This window comes from Delphinus delphis, chromosome 9 (assembly GCF_949987515.2).
Source record: "Delphinus delphis chromosome 9, mDelDel1.2, whole genome shotgun sequence".
Taxonomy (NCBI): Eukaryota; Metazoa; Chordata; class Mammalia; order Artiodactyla; family Delphinidae; genus Delphinus; species Delphinus delphis.
In genome coordinates this window covers 60,181,513-60,205,324 of record NC_082691.1, presented here as the reverse complement: position 1 = coordinate 60,205,324, position 23,812 = coordinate 60,181,513, and the positions used below count along the sequence as shown (strand labels likewise).

The following is a 23,812-nucleotide window of genomic DNA, read 5'->3' as shown; positions in this document are numbered from 1 at the left end:
TTTGCCCCTAGAAACTAAACCTGATATTTACCTTATTAGTTATAGAAACTATGATCTGGTAGGGTCTTATGGGTAACCATTACCTCTTAGGAAATGAACAGAGCCCCCCCAGAGAGTCAGATAGAACACCTGGGCTCGTCAAACAAGGTTGCTGCCAATGAGCCCCATATTTGAGCTTGTACTGTTAACGAGAAGGGAGAAAGAGATGATGAAAAAGGTGTACCTGTGCTTGGTTGCCGGAGTGCAGGGGTGGGTGTGGCGAGGTCTGGTGATGTGCCGGGTGTGCATGAAGGTGGGAGTGGGAGTGATGATGTGGGTGGTTCTGCTGGTGATGGGGCTGAGGATGAGGATGGTGTGCTGGGTGCTGGTGCGGGTAGGGGTGATGGGCTGGCAGTGTCTGGTGCTGATGTGGGTGTGAGTGCATGTGATGGTGTGGCGTCTGGTCCTGACGGGACCCCATCATTTCCATCATGTGTCCCATGGTGTTCATATTCCCATTTGACATGGCAGCAGGGTGGTGAGTCAACGCAGCCTTCAACCTCTGAAACAGAACAAAACAAGAGGGGACAGCTGAGGTCAGTCGTGTACACAATAGGGATTTTGAATCAAAATGACTCATATTTTCAATTTTATAATATTTTATGGTACTATTGTTAACATTTTTTTACTGGTAGCAGTATGACTTTTATATTAATTTCAAATTTTCATATATATTATGGTAGGTAGAAGAATCAATGTCAGCCATGAATGTTAATTAATTCAACTGTCATGGGAAATGAGCAGGATACCCTAGATATTCTGCTAAAAGGTATTTCCTACTATCCAGTTGTTAATCATATCCTACTGACAGCCAAATGCAAGTATAAACCCAATGGAACCATTCAATGTGATAATGCCACTGAACAAAGGGCCCATCCGATATGGCACTGTGTTTTATGATGAGTCATAAGAATAAAACATTTTTGCCTTTCAAAAGATTTCTCAGACCCAAAGAGGAAATCACTTCAAATTTTGGAATACAGGAACAGAACTAATGTTAAGTCTTCAAATTAGGTAAGAAATCCATAACTTCTTGAGTCAATATGTAGATCTTCCCATTTGTTACCATGATACTTCTCACAGTCCCTTTAATAATCTAATTTTCTCGCATAGTAACGTTCTTCTGACTTTGGGAAGGAAATGAGGAAAGTAGAATATGGACCACTGCACTCCTACAGCTTCTTTGATGACCACATCACAGGCCAGGTACATCCAACACGAAAGCATCGTCCATCAATAAGCAAACAGACATGCACACAAATAACTTCTCCCTGAATCTGATCTCTAAGCAGGGCTCAGCAAGCTTTTCTATAAAAAGTCAGATAGTAAATGTTTTCCTCATTGCATGTCTTAAGGTCTCTCACAACTACTCAACTCAGCCCTTTTAGCACAAAAACAGCTGTAAACAGTATGTAAACAAATGACTATGCTGTGTTCCAATACAACTTTACATATATTGGACAGGGACAGGGACAGGATATCTGAATTTCATATAACGTTCACATGACACGAAATGCTATTCTACTTTTGATATTTTTCCATCATTTTAAAATGTAAAAACCATTTTTAGCTCCTGTGCTGTGCAAAATTAGGCAGTGGGCCAGATTTAAAGAGTCTGGGACACGGGTTCGAGCCCTGATCTGGGAAGATCCCACATGCCACGGAGCAACTAAGCCCGTGCGCCACAACTACTGAGCCTGCACTCTAGAGCCTGCGAGCCACAACTACTGAGCCCGCGTGCTGCAACTACTGAAGCCCACACGCCTAGCCTGTGCTGCGCAACGAGAAGCCAACGCAATGGGAAGCCCGCGCACTGCAGCGAAGAGTAGCCGCCACTCACCACAACTAGAGAAAAGTCCACGCACAGCAATGAAGACCCAACACAGCCATAAATAAATAAATAAATAAAAGAGTCTGGGCCAGATTTAAAGAATCAGTTGGCAGGGAGGACCTTCAAGATGGCAGAGGAGTAAGACGTGGAGATCACCTTCCTCCCCACAAATACATCAAAAATACATCTACATGTGGAACAGCTCCTACAGAACACCTACTGAACGCTGGCAGAAGACCTCAGACCTCCCAAAAGAACAGATGCCAGAGGGTGACCTACACGCAGAGGCGGGGCCAAATCCAAAGCTGAACCCCAGGAGCTGTGTGAACAAAGAAGAGAAAGGGAAATCTCTCCCAGCAGCCTCGGGAGCAGCAGATTAAATCTCTACCATCAACTTGATGTACCCTGCATCTCTGGAATATCTGAATAGACAATGAATCATCCCAAAACTGAGGCAGTGGACTTTGGGAGAAACTGTAGACTTGGGGTTTCCTTTCTGCATCTAATTTGTTTCTGGTTTTATGTTTATCTTAGTTTAGTATTTAGAACTTATTATCATTGGTAGATTTGTTTATTGATTTGGTTGCTCTCTTCCTTTATATATATATATATATTTTCCCCCTTTTTCTCTTTTTGTGAGTGTGTATGTGTATGCTTCTTTGTGTGATTTTGTCTGTATAGCTTTGCTTTTACCATTTGTCCTAGGGTTCTGTCCGCTTTTTTTTTTTTTAGGATAGTTTTTAGTGCTTGTTATCATTGGTGGATTTGTTTATTGGTTTGGTTGCTCTCTTCTTTTCTTTTAATTACTTTATTTTTTAATTTTAATAATTTATTTTTTATTTTAATAACTTTATTTTTCTTTCTTTCTTTTTTCCCTTTTCTTCTGAGCCGTGTGGCTGACCGGGTCTTGGTGCTCTGGCCAGATGTCAGGCCTGAGCCTCTGAGGTGGGAGAGCTGAGTACAGGACATTGGTCCACTAGAGACCTCCCAGCCCCTCGTAATATCAATCGACGAGGGCTCTCGTAGAGATCTCTGTCTCAACACTGAGACCCAGCTCCACTCAATGACCAACAAGCTCCAGTGCTGGACACCCCATGCCAAACAACTAGCAAGACAGGAACACAACCCCACCCATTAGCAGAGAGGCTGCCTAAAATCATAATAAGTTCACAGACACCCTAAAACACACCACCGGACATGGTCCTGCCCACCAGAAAGACAAGATCCCGCCTCATCCACCAGAACACAGGCACCAGTCCCCACTAACAGGAGGCCTACACAACACACTGAAGCAACCTTACTCACTGGGGGCAGACACCAAAAACAACGGGAACTACAAATCTGCAGCCTGTGAAAAGGAGACCCCAAACACAGTAAGTTAGGCAAAATGAGAAGACAGAGAAATACACAGCAGATGAAGGAGTAAGGTAAAAGCCCACCAGACCAAACAAGTGAAGAGGAAATAATCAGTCTACCTGAAAAAGAATTCAGAGTAATGAGAGTAAAGATGATCCAAAATCTTGGAAATAGAAAGGAGAAAATACAAGAAATGTTTAACAAGGACCTAGAAGAACTAAAGAGCAAACAATGATGAACAACACAATAAATGAAATTTAAAAACTTCTAGAAGGAATCAATAGCAGAATAACTGAGGCAGAAGAATGGATAAGTGACCTGGAAGATAAAATAGTGGAAATAACTGCCTCAGAAAAGAATAAAGAAAAAAGAATGAAAAGAACTGAGGACAGTCTGAGAGACCTCTGAGACAACATTAAATGCACCAACATTTGAATTATAGGGGTCCCAGAAGAAGAAGAGAAAAAGAAAGGGACTGAGAAAATATCTGAAGAGATTACAGTTGAAAACTTCTCTAATATGGGAAAGGAAATAGTCAAGTCCAGGAAGCACAGAGAGTGCCATACAGGATAAATCCAAGGAGAAACATGCCAAGACACATAGTAATGAAACTGTCAAAAATTAAATACAAAGAAAAAATATTACAAGCAGCAAGGGAAAAGCAACAAATAACATACAAGGGAATCCCCATGAGGTTAACAGCTTATTAACTGTTATTTTTCGGCAGAAACTCTGCAAGCCAGAAGGGAGTGGCAGGACATACTTAAAGGGATGAAAGGGAAAAACCTACAACCATGATTACTCTACCCAGCAAGGGTCTCATTCAGATTCGATGGAGAAATTAAAACCTTTACAAAGAAGTAAAAGCTAAGAGAATTCAGCCCACCAAACCAGCTCTACAACAAATGTTAAAGGAACTTCTCTAGGCAGAAAACAAAAGAGAAGGAAAAGACAATAACAAACCCAAAATAATTAAGAAAATGGTAATAGGAACATACAGATCAATAATTACCTTAAATGTAAATGGATTAAATGCTCCAACCAAAAGACATAGACTGGCTGAATGGATACAAAAACAAGACCCATATATATGCTGTGTACAAGAGACCCACTTCAGACCTAGGGATACATACAGACTGAAAGTGAGGGGATGGAATAAGATATTCCATGCAAATGGAAATCAAAAGAAAGCTGGAGTAGCAATTCTCATATCAGACAAAATAGACTTTAAAATAAAGACTATTACAAGAGACAAAGAAGGACACTACATAATGATCAAGGGATCAATCCAAGAAGATATAACAATTGTAAATATTTATGCACCCAACATAGGAGCACCTCAATACAGAAGGCAAATGCTAACAGCCATAAAAAGGGAAATCGACAGTAACACAATAATAGTGGGGGACTTTAACACCCTACTTTCACCAATGGACATACCAACCAAAATGAAAATAAGTAAGGAAACACAAGCTTTAAATGATACATTAAACAAGATGGACTTAATTGATATTTATAGGGCATTCCATACAAAAACAACAGAATACACTTTCTTCTCAAGTGCTCATGGAACATTCTCCAGGATAGATCATATCTTGGGTCACAAATCAAGCCTTGGTAAATTTAAGAAAATTGAAATTGTATCAAGTATCTTTTCCAACCACAATGCTATAAGACTAGATACCAATTACAGGGAAAAAACTGTAAAAAATACAAACACATGGAGGCTAAACAATACACTACTAAATAACCAAGAGATCACTGATGAATCAAAGAGGAAATAAAAAAATACCAGAAACAAATGGTAATGAAAATACGACAACCCAAAACCTATGGGATGCAGCAAAAGCAGTTCTAAGAAGGAAGTTTATACCAATACAATCCTACCTCAAGAAACAAGAAACATCTCAAACAAACAACCTAAACTTATACCTAAAGCAATTAGAGAAAGAAGAACAAAAAACCCCCAAATTTATCAGAAGGAAAGAAATCATAAAGATCAGATCAGAAATAAATGAAAAAGAAATGAGGGAAATGATAGCAAAGATCAATGAAACTAAAAGCTGGTTCTTTGAGAAGATAAAATTTATAAACCATTAGCCAGACTCATCAAGAAAAAAAGGGAGAGGACTCAAATCTACAGAATTAGAAATGAAAAAGGAGAAGTAACAAGTGACCCTACAGAAATACAAAGGATCATGAGAGATTACTACAAGCAACTATATGCCAATAAAATGGACAACATGGAAGAAATGGGCAAATTCTTAGAAAAGCACAACCTTCCGAGACTGAACCAGGAAGAAATAGAAAATATAAACAGACCGATCACAAGCACTGAAATTGAAACTGTGATTAAAAATCTTCCAACAAACAAAAAGCCCAGGACCAGATGGCTTCACAGGTGAATTCTATCAGACATTTAAAGAAGAGCTAACACCTATCCTTCTCAAACTCTTACAAAATATAGCAGAGGGAGGAACACTCCCAAACTCATTCTACAAGGCCACCATCACCCTGATACCAAAACCAGACAAAGATGTCACAAAGAAAGAAAACTACAGGCCAATATCACTGATGAACATAGATGCAAAAATCCTCAACAAAATACTAGCAAACAGAATCCAACAGCACATTAAAAGGGTCATACACCATGATCAAGTGGGGTTTATCCCAGGAATGCAAGGATTCTTCAATATATGCAAATCAATCAATGTGATATACCATATTAACAAATTGAAGGAGAAAAAAACATATGATCATCTCAATAGATGCAGAAAAAGCTTTTGACAAGATTCAACACCCATTTATGATAGAAACTCTCCAGAAAGTAGGCATAGAGGGAACTTACCTCAACATAATAAAGGCTATATATGACAAACCCACAGCCAACATCATTCTCAATGGTGAAAAACTGAACCCATTTCCACTAAGATCAGGAACAAGACAGGGTTGCCCACTCTCACCACTATTATTAAACACACTTTTGGAAGTTTTAGCCCAGCAATTAGGAAAAAGAAATAAAGGAATCCAAATCGGAAAAGAAGAAGTAAAACTGTCACTGTTTGCAGATGACATGATACTATACCTAGAGAATCCTAAAGATGCCATCAAAAAACTACTAGAGCTAATCAATGAATTTGGTAATGTAGCAGGATACAAAATTAATGCACAGAAATCTCTTGCATTCCTATACACTAACGATGAAAAATCTGAAAGAGAAATTAAGGAAACCTCCCATTTACCACTGCAACAAAAAGAATAAATACCTAGGAATAAGCCTACCTAAGGAGACAAAAGACCTGTATGCAGAAAATTATAAGACACTGATAAAAGAAATTAAAGAGATAAAAAAAGATGGAGAGATATACCATGTTCTTGGATGGAAGAATCAACACTGTGAAAATGACTGTACTACCCAAAGCAATCTACAGATTCAATGCAATCCCTATCAAATTACCAAAGGCATTTTTCACAGAACTAGAGCAAAAAATTTCACAATTTGTATGGAAACACAAAAGACCCCAAATAGCCAAAGCAATCTTGAGAAAGAAAAACGGAGTTGGAGGAATCAGGCTCCCCGACTTCAGACTATACTACAAAGCTATAGTAATCAAGAGAGTATGGTACTGGCACAAAAACAGAAATATAACATGTAAAATGATGAAAGTAGAACACTCCCTAACACCATACACAAAAATAAACTCAAAATGGATTAAAGACCTAAATATAAGGCCAGACACTATAAAACTCTTAGAGGAAAAGATAGGCAGAACACTCTATGACATAAATCACAGAAAGATCCTTCTTAATCCACCTCCTAGAGAAATGGAACTAAAAGCAAAAATAAACAAATGGGACCTAATGAAACTTAAAAGCTTTTGCACAGCAAAGGAAACCGTAAACCATAAAATGAAAAGACAACACTCAGAATGGGAGAAAATATTTGCAAACGAAGCAACTGACAAAGGATTAATCTCCAAAATATACAAGCAGCTCATGCAGCTCAATATCAAAAAAACAACCCAATCCAAAAATGGGCAGAAGACCTAAATAGACATTTCTCCAAAGAAGATATACAGATTGCCAACAAACACATGAAAGGATGCTCAACATCACTAATCATTAAAGAAATGCAAATCAAAACTACAATGAGGTATCACCTTACACCAGTCAGAATGGCCATCATCAAAAAGTCTACAAACAGGGGCTTCCCTGGTGGCGCAGTGGTTGAGAGTCCACCTGCCAATGCAGGAGACACAGGTTCGTGCCCCGGTCTGGGAAGATCCCACATGCCACGGAGCGGCTGGGCCCGTGAGCCATGGCTGCTGAGCCTGCGCGTCCGGGGCCTGTGCTCTGCAACGGGAGAGGCCACAGCAGTAAGAGGTCCACGTACGGCCAAAAAAAGTCTACAAACAATAAATGCTGGAGAGGGTGTGGAGAAAAGGGAACACTCTTGCACCGCTGGTGGGAATGTAAATTGATACAGCCACTATGGAGAACAGTATGGAGGTTCCTTAAAAAAAGTAAAAACAGAACTACCATACAACCCAGCAATCCCACTACTGGGCATAAACCCTGAGTAAACCATCATTTAAAAAGAGTCATGTACCACAATGTTCACTGCAGCTCTATTTACAATAGGCAGGACATGGAAGAAACCTAAGTATCCATCGACAGATGAATGGATGAAGAAGATGTGGCACATATATACAATGGAATATTACTGAGCCATAAAAAGAAATGAAATTGAGTTATTTGTATTGAGGTGGATGGACCTAGAGTCTGTCATACAGAGTGAAGTAAATCAGAAAGAGAAAAACAAATACCATATGCTAACACATATACAGGGAATCTTAAAAAAAAAAAAAAAAAGGTTGTGAAGAACCTAAGGGCAAGACAGGAATAAATACGCAGATGTAGAGAATGGACCTGAAGACACAGGGAGGGGGAAGGGTAAGCCGGGACAAAGTAAGAGAGGGGCATGGACTTATATACACTACCAAACGTAAAATAGATAGCTAGTGGGAAGCAGCCGCATAGCACAGGGAGATCAGCTCAGTGCTTTGTGACCATCTAGAGGGGTGGGATAGGGAGGGTGGGAGGGAACGAGACGCAACAGGGATGAGATATGGGGATATATGTATATGTACAGCTGATTCACTTTGTTATAAAGCAGAAACTAACACACCATTATAAAGCAATTATACTCCAATAAAGATGTTAAAAAAAAATCAGTTGGCAATCAACTTGGTCGCAGTTTCTTCAAAATTGTTTTTTCTTGTACATGGACAATTATCATCATATCCTGAGGGGCACAATGTACTAAGTACTGTATAATGCAGTTACCCCTTGGAAATGTATCTTCTGCAGAGATGATATTCTAGTTGGCAAGCTTACATTGGCTTCATAAAATATTTACTAGGGGACTCAAAGTTCTCTCCTGATTTGCATTCTTATCTGATTGATGATGGTGGCGTGTAATCACTGCGAAATGGAAGAGTTGTATTTAAATGATGATGGAAGCAACCATGTGCCAGCCCTGTACAATATTAATGATTCTCAGCTGGTCAGACTAAACTATTGATAAGTACCAATTCAGTTCGTCAAAATCTTTAGTCAAATGTAAACAGCCTCCACCTGTTAAAAAAAGGGGGAGGCAGTTTGACAGACTATATGTTAATATCCGATAATCACTGAATACATTTCCTGTGTCCTGATGCAGTAACCACTGAGCCCACTTGCCTCCTCTTTCATGAGCAACATGTACCACACAGAAGCTACTGACCTGCACCAGGATCATCCTGAAAAAGTTAAGCTTCCTGAATCCCTGGGAAAGATTAGATGCTTCATATTGTGTTTATTACTGAACAGAAAAGTGAACAGATACTCCTCATCTCCAATTTTTAGAAATGATTTCAGTGTTTTGTTCTGTTTTGCGGTACGCGGGCCTCTCACTGTTGTGTCCTCTCCCATTGCGGAGCACAGGCTCCGGAGGCGCAGGCTCAGCGGCCATGGCTCACGGGCCCAGACGCTCCGTGGCATGTGGGATCTTCCTGGACCGGGGCACGAACCCGTGTCCCCTGCATCGGCAGGCGGACTCTCAACCACTGCGCCACCAGGGAAGCCCCGATTTCACTGTTTTTATAAAAATGCTCATTATAAAAAATTTAAGCAACTCTTAAAAGTACAATGAAGTCAGCAACCAATGAACCAAATGCATTGTTTGTTTGGTGGGTGAACAGTATTCCAGACAGCTCTCTCTGTGCATATGTAGAGACGGAAGAACAAGTAGAATAATTTTATAACAATGGGATAGCACGTGGTTTAAGAAAACTCTTATTTGAATAGAACATAAACAAAAGAAGTGAACATTGGATGAATTGCTGGACTTCAGATACACATTTCTTTACTCCAAGAAAAGTTTCTAAGTGACATCCCCAAACTTAAAAGTGAAGAAAATTATGAAAAAATATATTGAGATCATTATTTTTTAATTGACATAGCAGATACTATTGATGGATTTTCTAGACTATTCTTTATAATTTCATTATTATAAAAATATACAGTTGCATAGTAAAAAAAAAAAAAAAAAAACTACTACAAGAATATGTGGTGGGGCTTCCCTGGTGGCGCAGTGGTTGAGGGTCCGCCTGCCGATGCAGGGGACGCGGGTTCGTGCCCCGGTCCGGGAAGATCCCACGTGCCGTGGAGCGGCTGGGCCCGTGAGCTATGGCCGCTGGGCCCGCACGTCCGGAGCCTGTGCTCCACAACGGGAGAGTCCACAGCGGTGAGAGGGCCACGTACCGCAAAAAACGAAACAAACAAACAGAAAAGAATATGTGGTGAGAAAGTAAAAACTACCTGCCTACCTTCTTCCTTCTAAGCCCCATTCCTCAGATATAACCACCAAGTATCCGCAGACATATCCTTAACGTTTATCAGAATACGTTTGTGCAAGCCCTTTTTATGATATATCGTTTCATATCTTGCTTTTTTTTCACTTCAACAATACACATCTTTGACACCTTGCCATATCAGTAAAAATAGCTAATAATAACTGCTGGCATCAACTGAGCACTCACGATGTGCCACTCCTCGTTCTGTGTTTTACAAGTATTAACTCACCTAATCCTCAGAACAACCCTGCAAGGCACAAAGAGAGACTAAGCCACGTGCCCAAGCTCTCGCCGCTGGAGAGGGGTGGAGGTGAGTTACCGCCACAGCCTGTTCTCTACGCCAGCAGAGAAGGGGCTGAAAGGCTTGCCATGCACACTTTGCCAAAACAGGAATAAACTGTGTTATACCACCTCCCCATCATTAAAAGGAAAGGCAGAAAGAAGAGCAGGACCCAGAAAAAAATGACAAGATGCCATTGCTGCACAGTCCAGCACACAAGTGGAGACCCAGATACACTCGTTCCAAAACTTGGCAGAGGCAAGGGTGCGTGGTGAGAATTTCCAGGCAGCTCAACTGCAGCAAAGGACCATCCAGAGCTTAGCACGATCACCTCTCGTTACATTTATGAAGAATGGGTCCTTATATTTCCCCCCCAAACACAGATCTGATAAGGTCCAGGTATCTGTTCTCCCTAGCCCTACTTCCTAACCTTCAGATATATTACCGTTCTAGGTCTTTCCAATGTTCAGAGGATGAACGTCAAGCCCTTAATATAGTATATGCATAGGCACTGAGGAGTGTGGCCCGGCCTTCCCACCAACGCTTTGCATTTGATCATCTTCTTGCCTGGGATGATCTTTCCTTCTCCTCAGACATTCTAGAGCTCTCAGCCGCAGGATCCTCCTTAGTAAACTTCTCCCTGGTCTCCTGGTCTGAATCAATTCCTGTTGTTACATGGACCCAGTAGAACCATATTCCTCTTTTTAAAATTCAGTTTGTAGTTACGATTTTTAGTATGATCATTCAGTTAATACCCACCAACCACCCCAGATTATAAGCTTCATGACAGCAGGAACCATGCTGGATTTTGCTCAGTATTATATTCAAAGCTTTAGCACGGAGCCTGGCACATATTGGGCACTGAATTCATATTTCTGGAATGAATGAAGAAATGAAAGTTTCTGAGGTTTAGGATGCGAATGTAGCATTTTCATCTTGGATCACTGCAGGTGGCATTCACATGAAAGGACAATTTTATCAGACAACCAACATTAGCAGAATGACTTCAGAAGTCATACAGGCAGGTAGGTGGATTATAAAATTACTGTCAAAAGAGATCCCCGCTCCACACCCTGCCTGCCCTCTAAAAATGATAACGGAAGGGACTTCTCTGGTGGTCCAGTGGTAAAGAAGCTGCCTTACAATGCAGGGGATGCAGGTTCGATCCCTAGCCGGCGAACTAGTATCCCACGTGTGGCGGGGCAACTAAGCCCGCATGCCACAACTACTGAGCTTGCGTGCCTCAACTAGAGCCCGCGAGCTGCAAACTGCAGAGCCCACGTGCTCTGGAGCCTGAGCGCCACAACTAGAGAAGAGAAAACCCGCACGCCACAACTAGAAAGAAGCCCACGCACCGCAACGAGGAGCCCACACGCCGCAACAAAAGGCATGCCTCAACGAAGATCCCACGTGCTGCAACTAAGACACCACGCAGCCAAAAATAAATAAATTTTAAAAATCTAAAAAAAAATGATAACAGAAAAAAAGAAAACACAAATAAACAAAAGGAATGTGCATTAACTTCATCTTGATACATTTTCCCTGAAAGAGTAGCATGGAAAATTGAAAAGCTGTTTAGCAGTGGGTCACTATGTTATCCCTTCAATGCTACAAACAACTTTTCCACCTTCAATTAGGAGCAAATGGAGCCTGACAAATAAATACTATGCACCAGATCTTCATCTCTCAAATAATTAGCTTGCACTGTTAAGGGAAATTACTTGATTGTCTCAAGTCTATTCTTGCAGGTTTCATGCCAAGGCAATAATACTAATAAGCCTTATAACATTCCATTTAACTGTTCGTTCAACAAATATTTATTGGGCACTAATGTTAGGCACATTATTATCTGCCCACTACCCGAAGGAAATGGGAGACACATAAAACCAAAGCCTTTTTGAAGTACTGGAAAGAAAACACACACACCCGAGTGTGGAAATGAAGACTTTTAAGCACCCCTTAGAGAATCTCAGGCCTGTGGGTTGAGTCCACCCCCAAAGCACCAGCCTACCTCATCTTTGAAAGGAAGGCGGTGAAGACAAATGATTATCGAGCTGCTGTGCATATGCCCCATTTAATATTCTCCATGTCATTTCTAAACAGTTTGGGGCACTTCTAAAAGTCCTAAAGAGACCGCTGCTTCCCTGTATCCCAGTGCCAACAAGAGTCATCGCCCTATGAATCATTGAAACATACCAAATAAAGATATTTGTACCCCACTCTCTTAGGGATGATAAATGACCAGCAAATGAGTCCAAGCTGTATGTTGCAGAATGATTTTTCTTTTTGAAGCCGAACTGTGTCTTATTTTAAATAACATTCTACCCAATGCCAAGAAAAGGCAAGGGAGAGAGAGGGAAATTAATGAGCAAATAAACATATTTTTCAGCTACAAAAACCAGGGCTGTTACTGAGGTGCGACTGCAAGAAAGAAAAAATGATAGTTTACTTTCTCTCATCCTCTACCACATCCATTTATTTGAGAGAGCAAATCAGGAGAGACGGCGCGAAGCCTGACACAGCTGGTTTCAGTCAATAGGGGTCATTTTCATTCGGTCTGTGTATTTTATCAGTTCCTTGTTCACTGTTCCCAATGGGAGGATGGGCCTGCTGCCCAGGATCTGAGTTCTGGTAAGAAACCAGCTATCTACCTCATCCCATACCATGCACGACCGCTGCCATGGTGGCCCCGTCCCAGCACCTCTTTACTCTCCAGCTTAGCACAGTTTTGCATCACAGCATATCCTGTGAGGCCCAGGTACACGCAAACGTCATTACCTCCACGTGGGTGCACGCATGTGGCCTGCGTGAGCACACTCGCACGACACACCCACCCCAGGCAATTTATGTCCCATTAACAACTCACTCTTGCCCATTAGAAACATTTGTGGAACTGTAAAAACATTTCTTCTCCATTTTCAGCTCGGCCGATTGCTTATGCTTTACAGACTCTGAAAGCCAAACCGAATTAAACAAATATTTGAAATTCAGTTGGATGGGGGGTAGGCATGGTTGAAGCATTCTTTCTAGAAAGGTTTTAATTAAAAACGGCTCTTGGGTTTTGTTCCAGAAAAGAACGTGATAACATCAAAATGTAGTGTTGCTGTTTGACCACAAGTGAGAGACTATCTATATGAAAATAAGATAAAATCCATCTTCGTATTTCCTTTTGAACATGAAACAATCGCCATCAGTGGCCACCCCAATGTATTTCTGTAAATGTAATTTCCTCTTTCTTTCTCCTTCCCAACATAGTTGATCAGCGGAGGTGGTAACACAGGCTCCTGAATGGTCCACATGGTCAATGGTGTGACACCTCCAGAAGCCTTCACTGGAGGAGTGCTTGCAATATCGATGATTACTGACTTGCTCTAGGTATCAAGGATTTCTGAAATTAAGTCTCTGAATTCACGAAAAATAACTGATACTTATCCACGGAATTTTATGACACTGTCGCCAGTTGGATCCCAAAATTCTTCCCAAAGTTGGAAAGAGGTAGGGATGAGAGGGTGCCACGGGATAGTTACACAAACTATGAACTTCACTTAGCCAAGGCAGAAGTAGCTTTAATGCCCAGATTCACATCTTGGCTTCAGGATGTCTGTTGAGAATGATCATATAACTCTGATAGCAGAGTGGATCTTAAAATCCACATTTATTTCAGAATCATTGTTAAGAAAATTAATTAAAATCACACCCGGCTTAATCACTTGGAATAAAGTATGCTCCTTTCAAAACTTGTATAATATAACTCAGCTCTGATGGTTTCACAGTTTAAGTATTCTTCTGCTTTAGATTTTGGTTTGGTAGTAAAATTTCAAAAAAGGCTACCAGGTTGGCAGAAGCGATTACCAGGGAAAGGGGAGGATCCTATAGGGTCTGGGAGGAAAACTATTCATACTCTTTGTCATGTTGTCATTAAAAAGTATTAACTCTGAAGATATTAGAAATGATGTAATTATTAAAAAACACAAAGGAATTGTATTATACATCAATACTCTAGTCCACTGGAAAATGATGCAAGGAAATCTCACAAATAAGGATGGTACCTCAGAAAAGTGGAACTTCGGCAATTCTAAAGTAAGCAAGGAAAAGAATTCAGTGTTTGATTTCACGCTCTCATTGTCCATTTGCGGGTATAACTTCTAAAGTGAGGTAAAGCAGACCTAAGCGCTAGGTGACATGTTAAACTTCGGTGGTTAAAATGCCAAACAAACCCCAGAGACAAATCTTAAGCAATTTCCCTGCCACCCTTTTTATATTAATGTCTAAATCGTATAGTAATTACTGTTCTGCAAGAGTGAGCCTTCAATTTATTCTTAAGTGAAGAAATTAATGAACACACATTTATAGAATTGTTCTATTTCAGATACTGCTTCCCTGCATCTCTTTGACTCAGGGGCTGTCATTTATAATTCAGCAGGCTGGTGAGCATTTTAAGAGGCTGTGCATTTTTTTTTTTTTTTTTTTTCGGTACGCGGGCCTCTCACTGTTGTGGCCTCTCCCATTGCGGAGCACAGGCTCCGGACGCGCAGGTTCAGCGGCCATGGCTCACGGGCCCAGCCGCCCCGCGGCATGTGGGATCCTCCCGGACTGGGGCACGAACCCGTGCACCCTGCATCGGCAGGCGGACTCCCAACCACTGCGCCACCAGGGAAGCCCTGCACAACGTTTTGAATGTACCAAATGCCACTGAAAGGTACAATTTATAATGGCTAATTTTATGTTATATGAATTTTGTCAACTAAAAATTATTTTAAAAATAAAGCACTTAAGCAAAATAAGAATCTCTTATCTTTTAATAGGGCTAACAGAAACTCTCGACTTCATCTGAGAATGACTGATATTCACTATGATGTCACCTTAAGTGAAACACTGTATTGTGAACAATAAAAGCCAAAAAGATACCTTGCCCTAGAATGGATAAGGTCCAAGCCAGGTTTTCGGTATGTCTCAGGGAATTTGACTCCTCTGCCACACACTGGCACCCTCTTTTTTCTACAATTCTATCATCTCCCAGCTGGCTCAGAACTAAAGAGAAAATGCACAAGCCACATCCATCAACTGTGTATGGTACAAAGCTAGTAGAGAGCGTTAAATACACTGGACGATGAACCAGTATCCAAAAAGATCTTGGCAGACGAGCATCAAGGAATCCAATATGAGAAATTTAACGGGGATCAGTGTAACATCTTACGCTTGGTTAACAAAAACAAACCCCCCAAAACACCAGTACTGTACACTGGAAGCTCAGGGGAGGCGTAGCTTGGCGGTTACATATGTAACAGAGGATGCAGGGATTTCGTATGACTTTGTAGAGCACCCCTATGTGACGCACATGTCAAAACAACTTATGTGGGGCTTCCCCGGTGGCGCAGTGGTTGGGAGTCCACCTGCCGATGCAGGGGATGCGGGTTCAAGCCCTGGTCCGGGAGGATCCCACATGCCACGGAGCAACTGAGCCCGTGCGCCACAACTACTGAGCCTGCGCTCTAGAGCCCGTGAGCCACAACTACTGAAGCCTGCACGCTTACAGCCCATGCTCCGCAACGGGAGAGGCCACTGCAATGAGAAGCCCTCACACCGCAACAAAGAGTAGCCCCCACTTGCCGCAACTAGAGAAATGCAGCAATGAAGACCCAACGCAGCCAAAAATAATAAATAAATAAAATAAATATAATTAAAAAAAAAAACAACTAATGTGACTTTTCAGCTGCATCAACAAAACTAGATTAGAGAACTTAATGCAAGAGGGTGAGAGTCCTGCTCACCTCTGCACAGGCCAGGATGCGTGCCATACAAGCCCGTGTCCCCATATCCCTGCCCCCCACAAAATCTCACGTCATGCCTAATAGACGCTGGATTTTCTCTAGGGGAGTATCCCAATTCTCAGTTGATGTTCCATACATGCTGCTACCATTTTCCCTCTCTAAGGACACTGTGATGAATATCCTTGTATTTGCACAGCTTAGCACATTTGCCTTGTTATTTTTAAAATGTGTTCATTATTTAAAAAAAAAACAAACTGATGACTTGAGCCATCCAGTTGGGCTCAGTTTCTGGGCAGAGGTGATGATGATGGTGAATGGTAGTAGTAGTGCATGCTTGTGTGTGTGTGTGTGTGTGTGTGTGTGTATGTGTGTTGTGTGTAGGGAATGGGAGCTGGGTGTCTGTTAAGGGGGATGTAAAAGGAAAAGATGGGGGTGGTGCAACTGTTAAGTATCGGCTTTAGTTAATGAGCCTTTTCTTGGATTTTATTTTCCTATTCTGTCAATATCCCCATACCCAGGTGAGATACTACCATCTTACAGTTTTAGGGTTCCCTGCTCCTTTCAGATTACTGAGCTCCTTAAGCACTACGGAATGACCTTGGGTACTAACTTGGCCCTAGCAGGTATTACATGCTCCTGGCTGGTTTCCCTGGCAATTTTAAAGGTGCTGAATACACAGTGGCCTTAGAATAAATATTTGATGATTGCCTTCCTGCCTGCCTGCTGCCTGCAAGTCTCCAGGAGTGGTGCCTAGCCGTGGAATGTCTTTAAAACGTTGGCCTACAATTTTCTCCACAGAAAGAATGCCTTCTGGTGGTGGTTGCAGGGAGAATAATGCCCTTTGTCTTGCGAGTGAACACTACACACACCCCAAAACCCAGCACCTGCGAGCCTGGGTAATTTTAGGTAAGGGCTTATTTCTAGCTTTCATAGAAGAAAGTTCTATTGGAAAAAAAGTCATCCTTTGTTATTTTATTTTGGACGAGCTTTTAATCAGAAACACAGGCAGTAACATATGTTAGAAAAAGACATATGAAACATAGAACTTTGCATTTATAACTCACTATGGAAAATCCATGTTAATGCAACACTAAGTTTGGGGTTTTAATTGCACAGAAGTCATGAAATTCAGATTCAAGTTCCCACAGCAAACTTGATACCATATGTGCATCCCAGGGCCCTTCCTGAGTGAGGTGACCTCATTACTGGGCAAAAACGTGATGCAATGAATAGTGATGGATAGGATTTCTCCTCACTGCTACACTTCCCATCATCCCAAGAAAGATGGACAGCGGGCAACATTAACTATACCAATTGCTCCCCTTTTAATGCACAGCAGTCCTTGGGTGTGTGCTTGATGACCATCACGAAGAGCCACTGCACGGCAGTGTCGGAGGCGGGAGGTCCACAACTTGGCAGTGCGCTGCTCGGGTGGAGCAGCCAGGCACCCCATCACCAGTCCTCCATCAGATCCTTACCCACACCCTTCCTAGAGCAGCTGTGTTCAGTGGGCACTGCCCTCCCACCCCCACTCCATCCCCAGAGGACACCTCTCAGTAACTCAGATGCTCAAACTTCTGCATCTGAATGTCTGACTAAAAGGACCTTCCCGGACACACCTCTGCCTGGTGTTGGCAAGGCTTCTCGAAGACGGCTGTTCCATATTGTCATGTTCTAGCTTTATTCCACTTGCTGGGGAATGGCAAGATGTGTGCCATTCCTTGTGGAGACATGTGTTGTCTGGCCAAGGGGGCCTCAAGGTTATTATAGGTAAAAAGTCTCCATGTGTTTCTCTTAAACTATGGGTAGTAGATTGTATGGAAGTATAAGTTGTCCTGCCCCTTGGTATCGATATCCACACCTCACTAACATGTGGCGTATGACCAGTTCTGTTTTTCTTCTTGGTAAAATGGTATGGTACATTCTGTTCTCCACACTCTCCTTTGCCTCTGATCTGATCCCTGCTTGAGTTCCCCCAAGCATGTCAACAAAGATATGGGAGAAGACTGGGGATGGGGGTGGGGAAGAGAAAGAGTGTGTAATAAACTCTGATCATTAAGTGCTGCTTAAGTTTTTTGGGGGGTGCTTTGTAAGTGTTCGTGGTCCAAAGCCACTGGACCAATAGCCAAATCAACTTGCTCTGATGGCTCTACGATCCTCCTAAAAAAGAGTTCCCGGTCTGCCTGTGAGTGGTCTGGACTGTATGGTGCTCAGCTCAGCAGCTCTCAGACAACACAGACAGCACATCCACCAATAGCCCCTGGGCTCTGAGCACCTGGAGAATCAGTAATGCCATTTGTCAATGGCCTGTTCTCACTGAGCAGGAAGGACCAGGAGAAACCTGGGAGAGACTTGGGATGAAGGAGCACCATCATTAATAAAAGCTTCTATCACAGCACAATCTTTGGGTTTTTAGGCAAAACACAGCAGCAAGAATAAAGCTGTGCATGGGGAAACTAAAACAGAACACAAAAGATGGGGTTTTTTTTGGTTGATGTTTACATTTAAGGCAAAAAAAAATATTTTTTATAATGCATATCTACATTTAAGGCATTTCCAAGAGAAGCCATTTATAATTTATGAAGAGTCTGGTTGTTTGTGTGTTTATAAAAAGTTATGCTTAAGGAGAACTTTTGAATTAGGCCCAAGAAGATGATAGTCCAGAGCATTTCCAGCCAAAAAATGAGGAACAACTTTTTTTTCTGAGCTGATGTGTATCCAAATCATGTTGATTCTCACACGCATTTTAAAAATTCCATTAATATCTAGCTGTTGAAGAATAAGTTTTCTGTACTCTTTTCTAATTGGAGAGCTTTTCTTGTTTCAGGAGGTATGACTAGCAGAATACATGAACTATTTGGCACATTTTTAAGAGTGAAATTACAGTCTCTTGCTAAGCTATCTTTTTACCTCTTCATTTCTATTGTCTCCATGGTGTACAATTCAATAAACCAGAGACCTAACTCTACTGTTTCACTGCGTACAACCTAAGTAATGGGGGTGGTGGAGTGGGGAATGTGGAACCCCCTCTTTAAATCATATTGTCACAACTGAGTACCGTTCTAAAAACGCCAAACAGAAAGCTTTCTGGATTTATTCATTGAAAATGGCCTAAGAATTTATCTTCTAACAAGCTTAAGATATCATTTTCATGAACTGTCTTCTCTTCCAGCTTAAGCAATGTCTTTTCTGACTCCAAATTTCTGCTAAGCAACTACTCACCAGGGACCGACAATAGTGTAGTACCTTGTCCTAAATCAGTGCCTGCCTTCTAGAGCGAGCAAAGTTCTTTGCAGATATTAAACCTTCGAAGTAGGTGATGAAGATCATCCCCCATGATCTGAAGATGTAGGAAATTCCTCTGAAGAAATAAATGGTAAGTCACCTGCTCGAGAGCCAGTGTAGACAAGGGATTTGAACCTGACGTTGTTCTTTGTGGTGCAGCCTGACAGTTTGCCTAGTTAGAAGACGATGGTAGATAATATAAAAAGCATGTGGAAAAGGCAAAAAGGAAGAAAGAGGCAAAAGGCCAGAGGGAAGGGAAAAAGATATAGAGGAGGAAAGGAAGTCAGCTCAACTGGAGGTGGAAAACATGCTCTATCTACCCAAGGGCTCTGATATTTGTATTTATTCGTATACAATGATAAGGCAGAATCATTGTAAAAGAGAAGTGGATACAAGATTGAGTCAAAGGACTCCAAACTCAGACAAGCTCAATTCCCTTTTTTAGAGAATTTTCCACTCCACCCTAGTTTACAGATACATTAATCACCCAAGGGTGTTTATCAAGTGATTTCTTCCTTTCACCAAATGCCAGTTATAGAGAGTCTGGATTTGGTGTGGCAGCTAAGGAAAGAACTGTATCTTGTGGGGTTGTTTTTTATATGAATAACATTATATATAGACATCTCCCCACTTCTGTAAGGTTTTCAAAGCATGCGTGGTTAACCGGAGGCTAACAAAATGGTTAACCAAACGTGTCACTGCTAAGCCCAGTGGAAATAGTGATGGCAGCTCTAGCAATGGGGAGTTGTTCTTCCGTTTCTGCGACACATTCCACCCAGCATCCAGCCTGACTTTCAGAATGGCATAATGCTTTGAAGAGCATATTGGAGGCTGCAGACTTCACGTGGGGGAAGCCCAGCTGACCAGGGGAAGGGCCATCTGCATTTACAGACTACTGCTTCTGCAAGAGTGGACTTAATTCTGCACACTCTTCATGTGTGCAGAGAGATAAGCCCTCCAAAAGGACTCTCGTCAGTCCACTGCCCTTTGCTTAGTTTTGATCTCAGGTAAAATTCGACCTGAGGGCGTCTACCCGCCCTCGCCTGGACTCCATGGTTCCTATGCGTGAAGACAGACTGCCTATATAAGGCATGAGCAGGCGTGGGAGCGCCTCTTTCCCTTCGGCGCACCACTAAAGATCATGGTGTCACCGTGGGACGCCGCCCCGCTCGCTGTTACCGGTATTGTAAGAACGAGCCGTACCCAAAATCTCGCTTCTGCCGAGGTGTCCCTGATGCTAAGATCCGCATCTTTGACCTGGGGCGGAAGAGGTCAAAGGTGGATGAGTTCCCACTCTGTGGCTACATGGTGTGTCGGATGGGTATGAGCAGCGCTCCTCTGAAGCCCTGGAGGCTCCCTGTATTTGTGCCAACAAATACGTGGTGAAAAGCTGTGGCAAAGATGGTTTTCACATCCGAGTGCAGCTCCACCTCTTCCACTGTCATCCGCATCGACAAGATGCTGTCCTGTGCTGGAGCTGATAGGCTGTGGTGCCTTTGGAAAGCCCCAGAGCACAGTGGCTAGGGTCCACATTGGCCAAGTCATAATGTCCATCCGCACCAAGCTACAGAACAAGGAGCATGTGACTGAGGCCCTCCACAGGGCCAAGTTCAAGTTCCCTGGCCGCCAGAAGATCCACATATCCAAGAAGTGGGGATTTACTAAGTTTAACTCCGACGAATTTGAAAACATGGTGGCAGAAAAGCGGCTTATCCCGGATGGCTATGGGGCCAAATACATCCCTAATCGTGGCCCTCTGGACAAACCGTGGGCCCTGCACTAATGAAAGCCTTGTTGCTGTCCCCTCCTTACTCATGCCCACCAATAAATCCTACTTTCTTTACAAAAAAAAAAAAAGAATCCTTGCTGGAAGTAGGAGGGATATGTACTAAAAACTCAATTTTTAAACAAACAAAGAAGTAAATATGATACTCTTTTGCAACCAACCCCAACTATTTTCCCAGGGGAGAGGGTGGGGAATCTTTAAATCAGATTCCAACAAGAAAAAATACATCTAAGTTACTCAATCTGGCTACACAGTATTGCCTCCCTTGGTGTTCTTGGAAGACGGGAAATATAGACAGGGAAAATGAATGTAAAGAAGCATGTACTCATTCTTCTAAGTCTTTCTTTTATCATCCCAGGTTTAAAATTTTTAAACTAGTCTCCATTTTTCACTTAAAGATAGAGTGTGTATCACAGGATAAAAATCAGGGACTCTAGGAGTGTGTATTCAAGATTCATGCTGAGCACACTGGTACTTAGTACTATATTAATCTACCTTCTGAAATAACAGTTACACTTCTTTCTGAATCCTAATTTTGCACACTTTTCATGTGCAGAGATGGTAAGCCCTCCGAAAGCACTCTCTCCTGCTCTTTGCTTAGTTTTGATCTCAGATAAAATTCAGATCTCGGTAACCTCAGCTGTCAATTAAGTATATTATCAAAAGGACACCACAGAAGAGAATTTCTCACCCAGGGCTAATTAGGTAATGGTTCCCCAAAGCACTTGCCATTCAAATTTTAAAACAGACACCCACAGTGAAGTGTGGAGATGGGGCTGGAAGATCACCAGCCTGGTTGATTTCCTTCTAAATGACAATAATTACCCAAGTAGGAGGCAAAGCTTCTCCTACTAAGTCAATTTTGCTCATTTCAGAACTTAATGGTTACAAAATAATATCAGCCAAAATCTACACATCTCATGAACCTGATGATTCGTGAATTTAGATTTAATATTGTCCTGAATTTGAAGGTTGGTTCAAAGAATACCTATAAAACACCAACCATGAAAACCAACTCAATACAGTACTCATGTCTCTGGTGAGAGATACAGGTGGATTCTGTGAGAAAAGAAAGTTGTCAGGACAACTGAGTGAGACATTTCAAATGCAATTTAAGGTCATACTCTTGAAGTGCATTAGGAAAAACAGTGAGGCCACCATTTTAGGGAGATTAACATGTCAGATGCACATATGAGACTTCCACATCCCACGCCACTAAAATATATGCCAATTTAGGAATACAGAAGACTTAAAGTAACTGAATCTTTCACTCTTACATGCTCTTGGGGAGCATGGGTGACGTACATATAGCTTGGGCTCTGAGGCACTGTGGTTGGTCATTAAATGTTCCATGACTTTTTTTTTTTTTTTTTAAATCAGAAGAGAGTTTTAACCTGGCTCCATTTCAGCTAGGGTAATGACAGCCTCCCTCCCAAAGATTCTTCCCTTCCAACTGGCCAACACTTGCTTCATTTTCTCCTGTAGAATAAAGATCACCCAGAATGACTGGCTGTGCATGGCAGCTCCTCCTTCTGTGCTCCCCTGGTGTTTTGGGGGAAGTTGTTCATTCTTTCAACATACATTTAATGAGCATTTATTCTGTGCACAGTAAGATATATTATACAAAGACAATTCTGCCCATTTCCAAAAAGATTGAAATCTAGTAGATTCCATTATTCTGAGGTCCTGGGACATTGTAAATTAAATGGTTATTTCTAGTGCTATTTCCGATCAAGGTTAGATTGTTCTAACCTGAACCTAATAGATACTGCTGGTGTTCTGGGGCTAACTAGCATTTTCAGATTGCAGCATATCAAATATATGTAGTTAAACCTGACCTAAACTGGGGGCTTTTAGTCACGACTCAATCCAGTGGTTCTCAGCCGAGGGTGATTTTGCCCCCTGGGGGACACTTGGCAATATCTGGAGACATTTTTGCTTGTCGCAACTTGGAGGGGAGGTGCTACTGGCATCTAATGGGTACAGCCTAGAGATACTGCTGAACATTTAATAACGCATGGGACAGTCCCTCACAACAAGAATTCTCTAGCCAAAATGTCAATAATTTCAAGATCGAGAAACCCTGCCTTAATCTGACTGCCAGGTTAACTAAACCAGGAGTCAATGCCATTTACCAACCAGTTATTTATTTTATTACTTTGAAGGAGACTTCACAAGACCGTTGTGATGTGGGTATTAAAATGGGCTGGTATCAAAATCCAACTTAATAACAAAATATCTTCCGTGTGACATTTCCTCTCTGTCCTTAATGGAATTCATCAACTCACTCTGTCTCACAAATGGCAGTGATCATAAACGACACCGAGAACTATTTTCTATAACCATAGGCTCTAATAACTGGAAGAGTTTGGGGGCCCACCTGGAGCAAAACACAGATTACATTTTATTTATATTTCAAGATATCTTTCACAGATTAAAAAAAAGGAGGCTCAGCAAGATGAAAAGGCTATCGTGGTCCCATGACAAGTTCAAGGTTGAAGGTGAATTAGATCCCATGCCTCCTGACTGCCAGTCTAAGCTTCCTCTGCTATCCTGGAGACTAATCTG

At 41.8% G+C, this 23,812-nt stretch overlaps 1 protein-coding gene and 1 pseudogene across 1 annotated transcript in view; one reads left to right on the top strand and one right to left on the bottom strand.

The window, feature by feature from the left end:
- CREB5 (cAMP responsive element binding protein 5) overlaps positions 1–23,812 on the bottom strand; it is a 334,938-nt gene that overhangs the window by 15,275 nt on the left and 295,851 nt on the right. Inside the window, exon 7 of the mRNA XM_060020658.1 lies at positions 224–541. Within this exon, the coding sequence (XP_059876641.1) occupies positions 224–541 (318 nt within the window). The remainder of the gene's footprint in view (positions 1–223; positions 542–23,812) is intronic.
- LOC132431349 (large ribosomal subunit protein uL16-like) lies at positions 16,766–21,241 on the top strand (annotated as a pseudogene).